Raw genomic sequence first — 11,486 nt, 5'->3', positions numbered from 1 at the left:
TCTGTTTAACACTAGATTTTCACTTTAGACATCTTAACAACACATGCAAAAACCTAAGGCCCTCATTAAACACTGTTAAATTTCAACTACCATTTCAGATACCATATTGTCTAAGCCGAGCCTCCTAATAAAAGACTGTAATTCTAGCATAATGTATGCACAGGCTACTGATATAACCACATGGAAAACAAATACCTGGGATTTCTTCTCTAACCACAGGAATATAGGGATCTGTGCTGGATGTGAGGGTTTTATAGTATAACAAGCAAACTGCTTTCTGAGTTGTATTTAATACATCTCCTGAGACCTGGATAAAGATTAAACTAATTTTTACCTCCAAGAAGTTAAATTGTCAGAGATAACTGCCTGAGTCTCACCAATGTGCATTGTTGAATCCTGCTGAGCCAGAGAATGAATTCTGTGGCTTCTCTCAGTGATATGACTACATTGCGTTAATAGCTACAGCTGGTATCTAGCTGATACTGATGCAGACTACATTCTGCAGTAGTAGTACAATCACTGCAATTACTCTAAGCAACATCTGAAGCTAAACTTTGTATCAAATCCAAAATCCTGAGCTCTGCAATTCAGGTCTCCTTAGGACCTCATAATAGCATTATTTCTAATTTAATGAAGAAGGAAATCCAATATTGCTTTCAAAGAAATAAATAAGCAGGCTCCAAGTTCTGGCCAAATCAAAATATAAAGCTATATGGATTTTGAAATCAAAAGGCTCAGGGCTAAATGGTAACGAACATTCATCATTTACACTGCCAGCTGTACATCTAGAGCAGTCGCCAATGTTTGTGAATAGCTGGACAATAAGGGAACAAATCCTAGAATGAGTGAGTTAAGGTTTCTCAGAACAGCACTCAGTCTGCTTTAACAACAATCTCTCAAAATAAAAAGCCTAAAAATAGACAGAATGACATATATTCTGGAACATGAATAAATAATCCTAAGTCAGTGATGGCTAAAAAAGGAAAAATGTCACTATGAATTTGGGAACTATGTATTTGGGGAAAAGCACTGCTAGTTATTCCATCTCTTAACCAATACTGTGAAGGAAAGAATTGACAGAGGACTGGTCTGCTCTTCTTGCCCTAAACCCTTAAAAACAGCATCCAGAAGAGCTACTACAGTCCAAGGTTGTAGAGGTTGATAACCAAAAAATCCATGACAAAACATACTGAACACTAGAGTAAATATGTAAAACAACTATTGAGAGAAGAGCAGGCGCACAACTCTCTCAATATTATATCCTTAATAATTAAATAATACATACCTGTGTGGTAGCTTAAGTTTCCCAGATATATCGTTACTGTGCATTCCACTGGGGGTGGGTATGCATTCCTGCACCTAAGGTCAGAGAATTGAGACCCTTCAGTTCATAAGTACACTTGAGCCATTTATACACTGTGTGAAGGAAACATTCTGCTCTTCTCTTTTTTTTCCATTATAGACTGTATGAGGTATAAAGAGATCAGAAAAAAAAGGCTTGTTTCCTTTCACTGCAAACAGATACAGATCAGTAGCTAAATGATACTACTGCTGAAAATAAGTACCACTCATCTAGAGAATTTCCATTTTTGATCCCTGGAAAAAAGTTTTCTGCACTTGCGAGCACGCTAGCGATACTGAACTTTAGTACTGACATGGTAATCTGATGATGCATGCATGCATCAACTCCAGAGCACTACTAAAAATGTATACAGAAGGGAAAAGCATTTGGAAATTTGGAAAACTCTTTGGTTTTGCTTATGTAGCATCCTGTCATTACATTCTTGCATACAAATACAATCTTGACAAATGTTAGAGATTCTGAAAAAGTGTAAGATCAGAGTAATATAAAATTATTATTAATGAGAAAACATGGATACAGCGTACTCTTTTGATGCCCAGTTTGAAAAACCAAATCTTCTCTAGACAGAAAGTCTGAAGACTATAGAGCAGAGACTTTCTCTGAACTGACTATGAGCCTTTTTACCCAATAACTTATTCTTTTCTCAATTTAAGTGATTTGGGGAGTGTTCCCAAAGCAATTTGTTTGGGTGCTGGGTGGGACTCTACTATCCTTTGAATCTGCCTGAAATAGTAAAATGTAGTTTATATTCTTCATTATTCAGTCATTGAGTGTGTGTCCAAGTTGCAGACCTCAAACCTAAACTATATGGAAACCTGTTGTTAGTCTTAGCTGTTGCTCTTTAATGAAAACATCCCAGCTAAAAAAGGACAGCGATTTCACAAATCATTTGTTAGCCATACTGCTATGCAGCAGTGATACACTTTGCCCATCCTATAACGGAAATTAAAATTATTACCATGACATATCAACATATTACCTTATGCATAGACAGCTGTTTCTACACTTTGCAGATGGATATACCTAAAAGTTCTATCATTCATGTTGTATATCACCCACTAGTGGTTATCTGAAAACCTCAGGATGCAAAAATACTATGTGCTATAACAGAACATCAAGGTAATTTTGCATTAAGATTAAAAATGCCTTGAGATAAAATTTCATATACTTAGATCATTAGGAAGTCTGTCTAGTTCAGCAGTTGCCAAATACTGTTGATTCCTTACAGATAAGCGTCGACTTTGATGAGCTAGTTAAAACAACAGGGGAAAACCAGGGGAAAAATATATAATCCTGTGTATTTCTTGCTCTGGAGTTCTGAGTGATCGTTCACACACATTTACTTTTATGCATTTAATGGGATTTCTGGTTTTTATGATGTTTGTACTAGGCCTAAATGATCTATTGCTTTTGGAAAAGCTTTATTCCTTCTAGAAACCTCTTTATTTATTGTTTCAGGATTAAGAAGTCTGAACAATAACAAAATCTTTTTTTTTTTTGCTTCTGAGAAGTTAAAATTTAAATACATGTGATATATAGAAGATCCATTTGATGAAAAACAACAGATGTTTAGACAATATAACTACATTTAATTTTCTATGTTTACTTTGTTTTGCACACATGCAGGTTTTTATAGAGATCTGTATGAACAGAGTGGAAGACTGTTCAACATGTTAAGAGGGAGACAAGGGAGAAATCAGTCTGAAACAAAGAAATTAAGTTGGCACCAGTGGTAGGGAAGTTGCTGGAGAAGATATTGCACAAATGAAGAGATTAATGGACATTGTTGTGCCTTGTACCAGCAGACAGCTTAAAAAACTCATTTACAACTGGTGTTTAAGCACAGACAATACTATCATAACTCCAAGATAAACTCTAAAACAAAGGAAAGGTAGATAAAACACTTAAGCAAAAGAGTGATAATGTTGGTAGGAAAAAGTGTATCACATAAAATTAGCCCCAACTAGATTCTGTGAATTCCATACCTCTCCTGTCAGAGGGTCAACCTCCTTCTCAGTCAGCAATAAAAGCCTGAAATACTTGCAAAGGCTTAAAGCTTACTTTCAGCAACTAACTGTTGGCTACAGCCCAAAGTAGTAAACTACTTCCCACAGTAAAGAAGTTAAAATCTACTTTGTGGTTTTGTAGGCAAATTACAGGTATCTCAGAAATAAAACATCAGACTCACATCAGCAAAGAACAGTATAATTTTCTTTTTTTCAACCATTGTGTGTAATTTTCCCAAAAGCAAATGCCTCAAGGGAAATTTTGAAGAGAGACCAACATCAACTAAACACTGCACTGAGAAAGTTCAGGCAATTTTACTGCAGAGGTAGTACAGCAGAGCACCTGCATTAACAGGATGCATCTTATTAGAAAGGAACAGCATGTCCTGGAACAGGTATTCATCCAGCATGAAACTGTGACAAAACAAGGTATGTCTGTTAAACCTGAAGGGGCAGCCCAGAAAGAGAAGAACAAGAGTAGAAAAAGTGTGCGTCAATTACATCAACAGATAAAGCAAAGACTAGAACACCTTCATGTCAAGCCAACCATTACCTTGGTCATATCCTCATCTTTTAGAGGTTTCTTCAGGCTCTTCAACAGGTTTTATCCCTTCCTATTAGATACATAACTATGTTGTATGTGTCTGCCTCTCCATAGCATGTTTCTGCAACATCTCATCTTCAGAATGAAAAAGAGCATGCGTAAGCCCTACTCAGATGAAACACTGACAAAAGCCTAGTCCAATAGTTCATACTTATTCTCCTATGTTCAATTCTAAAAACACAGAAATGAAGGATATACATTCATGTTCATTGCCAAAACTCTTATTAACTAATATATATTAACCAGCAGTGGCACAGATACGAACCTGTATCAAGTCACATTGGAATAGATTTGGCATACACGAGGTCTGTTACTAAGTCCCAAGAGAAGAAATGTGAGCAAACAAAGTACACAAGGTAATTTCTTAAATGACTGTGCTGTTTCAGAACCAAACATACAAATATACTATAAATAACAAAGGTTATCAGCATGTAGGAATAAACTAATACTTCCTGAATCCAACTTCCAGTATTTGGGCTTGGGTTTGGATTTTGGTGTTTGGGGTTTTAAGAACTTATTTTCATACGCACATGATGGCAAATGAGGAATATGTATAACTAATCCAATAGAAATAGAAGCAAATACTACAAAATCATATTGAATTTAGCATTATAGATTAAATGTTTAACTCATTTTATGAGTACTATTATTATTTATACTACTGTTCTATCTAAGGATTCTACTGAATGACGAGAATCCCACTGTGACAAGAGTGGTGGAAACCAAAAAATAGGAGGTTCCTGGATCATAAATATTATGATCTACACATTGGACAAAATGAAAGAACAACATACTTGGAAACATGAGCTAATATGAGTAAGTATAATAAAGAGTAGTCATAACATCTCAGCACCTTAGAGAAATATATGTTGAGGAGGCAGATCTATCCTATCATATATTATTATTTAGAAAGCATTTTTTCTGTTGTATATAAACAAGGGACAAAATTAAGCAACCAAATCCATCAATTCTAAAACCGTTATGTGCAGGTTCCTCAGCGCTGGCCTCTGTATAAATCTCTAGTGACACGCAGGTTAAAGAAGTGGCTAAGCCAGCCTAACCAGACCTGTCTATCTTTGTTGAGTAATTGAAGTTAACTCATAAGCTAAAATAATTTTAAGAAAAGTTAGTGCACAACGAATTCCATCTAAGCCAAGAAGAAACACTGTCTGCCCAATCCCACAAATCTGAACTTACTCCTTGTGTATAACAATTTTATTCTCAAGTTAAAACAAACAAAATGTTATAGATGTTACAAAATGACCACAGGTTTAAAATTATAAACTCATCACAGTTTATTCTCCAGCGAAAAGCTGAAGTAGTGAAGCAAACTACTCCCATCAATTAGTGAATTGCTTTCCAGTCTTGGCTGGACATAACAGATTCCCAATACCTTCTCATTGATGAAGGAGGAAGTAATATTTCCTGGTTTTCAGCCTCCTTCCATTCTTCCAGGGTGCTACTGTTTAGACACACATCAACAAACATACTCAGCTTCTTCCAAAGACAGATCTTCTGTAGACTATCGATATGGACAGCGATCTCTACATTCAGTGGATCCTCACAGCTCAGAGGTAACATTCTCGTGGCTCTACTTGTGGTGGAGTAATTGAGAATTGTGCAGCTGTATTATACAAAAAAAAAAACTTGCCAGAGAGCAGGAACACTAAAACTAAGCTAAACCAAAGGATTCTAGGACTGAAGAGAAGAAAATGACCTGTATCTTACAGTACTGTAAAACGACTGCATTCAGGTTGTGTCCCTATTGCTTGCATATTAAGCTGCAGGCATTAGTCTGTAAGAGCTACCCAGAAATGGATAGGGAACGCTATGAGAATACGTCACACCTGGTCAAGGAGATTGCCACAGTGTGAGCTTTAAATCTTATTAGATAAAGAACTTCCATGCCTTGTAAGCCTCCTAAATACTTATTAGGCACATTTGATTATAGCATTTTCTCTTTGAATCCTTGACTACAGCAGTTAGGGAAAACACATGCAAGAAATGCAAGAAATATAATTTCACACGTTATGGAAAATCGAATATCACACTTGTCCCTTGCACTCCTGGTCAAGTAATGACCACTAGCAACTAGACAAGGAAACACACTAAGCAGAAATAGGTTCTACAGCCATGGTACGTCAGGCTTAGATGTGAATAGGCAGTGGGGCTAATGCAACCTGGCCTTGAACACCATCAGGGATGGCGCATTCACACCTTCTCTGAGCAACCCATTCCAGTGCCTCACCACCCTCACAGTAAAGAATTTCTTCCTTATATCCAACCTAAAATGGTAAAAATGGTAGGTTCTACTCCACTGGCATGAAGGAAAATCTCCATCACCTTATCAGGAATTTGTATGGAAAATTTCATATTTTATATGCTGCTATGTTCCCAGTTCAGAAGACAAGACACTTATAATTGCATACCAAAGAAACATAAAACCCATTATGGGGCAAACTTTCACCTTGTGAGTATCTTTCCATAAGAAAGGTATCATCCACTCTCTTTTCTGAAAAATTGGTTAAAGAGAGAAATCTTTCTGGTAACTGCAACTGTAGAATTCAGTGGTAGAAGGGGTAGATCAAAGACTTCTCTGAAAGTAAATGTTTTAAAATAAAGCATCATGCTTCATGTACAAATCCATCATACTCTGCAATTCACAGAGACAGTATGCTGTGGGTAAAGGAAGCTTGGGAATTCCATGCATCTGACCATAGGCTGGAACTGAAAACCAAGGGCAGAACTCAGGTGGGTGTGGTTGTAGTGGTAGCAACAACTTGCTGCCATGACCCCAGTCTCCAGGTGCACCGATGTCACAGAATACCAGTTAACTGAACTACTCAGAATAAATTTCTTAGCCCAGTTGATAAGATGCAAGCTGAATATTCAGTTTCCAGAGACTACAACTACCTGGCAAGTAAGTTATTACAGAGAACACGACAATGATAATGTAAAATAGCAAAGAAGGAATGAGTACTGATCATATTCTTTTTTATGACCACAATATGCACACGCACACACACACACAAATGATGAAAGATTAAATTAAACAGTCACTTGTTCAAAAGAGTATGAAGGCTTTGCTTTATGGATGACAGACATGGGTTGGTACAAGGCAAAAATTACGTATCTAGATTGTTGCAGAGCTACAAGGTGAAGAGAGGGAGGAAGATGCATACTTGCTTGTTTGCAAGCATTCTGGCTAGTATCTTGAGTTCACAACTTTCACAAGATTCAGCTTTCTTTCAAGTATTTAAGAAAAAATTTATTTCCTGTTATTTCACTTTTCTGTGAGCTACAATAAAAATCTGAGGGTCTCATTTTCATTTACCCACGAATCCTTCCATACTACCTGGATACCACCATAAGTGAGAATAAAGTCTCTAATATTCATTTTGTTATAAAATAAATTCAGTTTTAATTTCTCAAGGTCCCAGGATTCCATGTCATAAACAACTGGTAGTCTTAAAGGAGACAAATCTCTAGTAACATATGCATCTTGTAGGCAACCTATTGCTAGGTGTCTTCCCCGGCATTATAAGCAATAGAGAATCATACCTCCCAGGGGAATAAGGTCATAGCATCTACATTAGTACATTTCTTAATTATTAACAATAATTTTATTATTTCATACTATTTCATGATCATTTCCTCAAAAATGATGAGCTAATTATTCATTAGGTACTTAAAATATGTAAGGAGGCACATGTACGTTGTCAATATTTTGTCAGATAAAGTCTGTTGAGAAACTGCAACATTATATACTTATGTCCTCTGCAACACCAGGGTTTTCTCTCATTAATATCTCAGAAGTTCTGCTCTTGCCTTTGGGATCATCTTAGATGCTCTGTTATTTGTCTTCTTTAGTGACATTTTCAGTTGAGTTACCTGACTATGGAGGAATTTTCATACATTAATTCACTTACGAATTTCTGCTTCACACTCTAAGAAATGAACTGGAAACTCTGAAGCTTTAAGTAAAGAGCTTCAAAAATAAAACATTTTCAAAATCTATATCAAATAGATAATGCAGTATTTGTGGAGAAATAACTGAATTACTTTTCCCAAGGATAAAATGCATTGATCTCATCGTTGAGGGAGAAATATTTGTGGGTTTGGATTTTTTTTTTTTCCAAGTTGAAAAGCAAAGTAGTAATAGCTTTATATGTACAATTCAAATTTAAGTAAAAATAAGTTATAATATAGCCTACATTTGTGCCTCTGAAATACCACAAATTTGGCTGAGTTAGTGGAAAACTTATCAGAATCACTTAGACAGGAATCTAGCATCGAACAGCTTAGTACCTCCAAAATACAGAAACACCAGTTAAACCCAGATATCTTTTGTTACAAAAATTCATCGTATTTAGCATTTCTCAGCCACTCTTACTCATTTGCCTTTATCCTTCAATCCATATTTAAATCTCATTTGGTATCTATGCTCATTTTTACTGACATGCCTACTTAATACTACTAACAGGCAACTTCTTTTCCACAGACATTTTCAACTTATTCTTTTTCAAGACACAAAATCGTTTTTTGGTTGAGGAACACATAACTGAAAGGGATCTAGAGGATTAGTCATGCAAGTAATGTCAGAGAGAATTACTTTGCTAATTCCTTTACATACCAATGAAGTTCCATCTTACTCACCGCTATTTCAATAGGAAGACTTTTGCTAAACTTGACATCGCCAGCGATTTCGTTTTACTTTTCAGTCTAAAATTTATTCATGGTCAAGTACATCCATTCATCATGTCAACACTGTCCTTGATCTATTCATAAATATAATTAAATAGCCTTTTAAATTTTGCTTTGTTAAGGTCAAGCAGCCATGCTTTTTAAATTGTTACTCGTGGTATTTTCTCAGTGTCTGAATAGTAAACATCTTCTTCACTTCCAGTATTCCAGACTGGATTGCACTAGATCCTGTATCCCACTATTAACATCCTTTCTATTTGGAAATTATCTCTTGATATCTTGTACATTTTTAAATATATATATATATATATATACACACACAACCCCCAAATCTACCAATGTTTGTAAAACTGTTTTGCAAATTATCCCTTTTCTTAATGGAGAGCAGACTAGCAACATATTTCAAAACACTAGGAAGTACTAACAATTTTATGTCATGCACAAAAATTTATCCTTGTGCATATTTTCTTGGAATCTACTTTTTTGGGTAAATTGTTAGGGTTTTTTAAGAGCAGTCTAGATTGACCGGTTCTATAAATGGGATAACCTGAAATATTTTACTTAGAAGTAACTACATTCAATGCCAAAATGATGAATGGCCATCTATAATAACACCCTAAAAACATGTTTTCAGAAGAGAAACACAGAAGCTAAAAAGAACAGTGCTGGAGAATAAACGCAAGAAATTGAGTGACTGAAGTCATCCTGCTGAAACCCACCATCCACAGAATGGAGCAGCATTGTGTCACTGAGCAGTTGCTGCACTACCTAATGAGTGTGTAAAAACTCAGTGAAACTCCAGCTACTTTTTCCTTTGTGGGTTGTGTGGTTTGTTGACCTTCCCCCCCCCCCCCCCCAATAAAACCCAATGTCCAGAAACATTACCAGTACTAAAGAATCTGTTCATGGCATTTTTTTACAAAGTTCCTAACAGACAGTGATTATTTTATTGTTGGATGTATTCTTTATTTTATTAATGATGAGAAGTAATCAATGGAATGCTAAAAATAAACTTGTAAAAGAAATCTAGTCTGAAATCTGAATTTGTTGTTTGAAGCAAGTTCAGTGGTCATGGTAACACCAGTTGAAGATTGACTCTTACCCATTGTGAAATAGCCATGGCTCTTCTAAAAAGGTCACAATTTTTTCAAATATAGGCACCATGTTTTAAATTTTGTACATACAAAATATGTTCATGTCACTCAAATTACACAATGTGGCAGTGTGATAAGTCTGAACATTACTGTCAATTAATGGCAGAGAAAAAGAGCCCGAAGCTCACATAAGACTAATGACTGGGACGAATCTTGAAAAGAGACAAAAAGTATAAAACAACAGTTTCCCTGTTGTATGTGGGTTTGTGTGTGCATGTGTGAGAGTGCATATAACAAAAACTGTTTAAGAGTAAGTTCAGATAATAGCCCATCCATTTGTTCTCAGCTTCTTATCCAGTTTCATTGCTAAAGGCTTTGATTTTAACTGCATGTTAAAATGCAAATTCAAATCCCATAGAAACCATTAGTTAGTGTGTTGACTGGTTCAAACCAATCAAAATTGAGAATTACTGCTGACGATCTTCCTACTTGTCAGCTTCTGGGTATGTAGGATACTTGACTGTCTCAATTTTCTCCTTAACTTTATATGATGGGTACAGGCCTGTTCTTCCTAATTTCCGATTGATGCCTTTTGAATAACCATCCCAGTGGTTTCCAGCTACTCCAATTACATCTCCAGGTTCCATAGGAATTTCATCTGCAGTTCTTGGATGGTGAGCATAAATAGCAATCTGGTTGTGGGCATTCTGTCCCCCAAAGTAGTAGATATCATCCAAAGAATGGAAATACGCTGAAGCATCTGGATGCAATGTCTGCATAATTTCATAGGCAACTCGACAAACCTTAGGAAATAAAAACAAAGGAGAAGTCATAAATATTGTTTGTGCCTGCAACACACCACAGGAGTCAGCAACCAATGTGTAACAAATTTCACAAGACAATCAAGGTTTGGAACGTCCAGGTTAAAAAACAAAACCAAAGCCAAAACTGAATAAAACAAATGAAAAGGCACAAAACCTCTAAAAACACAACTAAAAAACCCAACCAAGCAACAAATATAACCCAACAAAATACCCAAAACCCTGCATATTTCTAACAAGAAGCACAACATTTTTCAGCAGCATTTTAGTAATTACTCTGGTGATCAGATCTGGTAGACAAATAAAGCAGCTAAATAAAAAGATAAATAATTAGAACAGCCTACTTTTCATGAAGATTTGAAAAGTCTATATTAAAACTTGCCACCCTGCTTTTTAAAATTAATGATATGTAGCAAATCAAATGTAGAAGCAAATTTGTTTTCCTTTTCTACTACTAATAAAAACTGTATTTTACTTCCCTTTAAACCTTCAGAACTTGCATTTTCAAAATTTATTCTGCAATAATGAGGCTTTACATTTACTTTTCTAAGGAAAGCTCCAATTTTCACAATCAAGCAGTTCTAGAAATCCGAGGCTTTAAAATGCTGTTAATATTAGAACTGTTGCAGAATTATGACTGTTGGCAATTTGGAAGATACCTAAGTGAAACTGAATTCCAGCAGGATAATAACAATGTTGGTGAGAAGAAAGATGCATTTTGAAATGTCATTGTATAGCATTTTATAAAAGGAATTTTCTTCAGACTGAAAAACAGTTCCCCACATCAGAATTGTGTTGTATCTCTCAAAATTGCTAGAAACACAAAAGGCTGCCACTATATTAAACAAAGCTCTTTCCAGCAACTGGCTAAAAAGCTCTTCTTTGTCAGGTGTC

At 35.7% G+C, this 11,486-nt stretch overlaps 1 protein-coding gene across 3 annotated transcripts in view; it reads right to left on the bottom strand.

Moving 5' to 3' along the window:
- Positions 1–10,256: 10,256 nt before the first annotated feature.
- FUT8 (fucosyltransferase 8) overlaps positions 10,257–11,486 on the bottom strand; it is a gene marked incomplete at both ends in the record, with an annotated part of 59,270 nt that continues 58,040 nt past the window's right edge. For all 3 annotated transcript variants that reach the window (XM_080617552.1, XM_080617553.1, XM_080617554.1), the window contains one exon: positions 10,257–10,574. In XM_080617552.1, coding sequence (XP_080473678.1) covers positions 10,257–10,574 — 318 coding nt within the window. The remainder of the gene's footprint in view (positions 10,575–11,486) is intronic.

The sequence above is a fragment of the Psittacula echo genome (assembly GCF_963264785.1).
Source record: "Psittacula echo genome assembly, chromosome: 5".
Classification (NCBI taxonomy): Eukaryota; Metazoa; Chordata; class Aves; order Psittaciformes; family Psittacidae; genus Psittacula; species Psittacula echo.
Note: the sequence above shows the minus strand (reverse complement) of the source record. Positions and strands in the feature narration are given on the sequence as shown.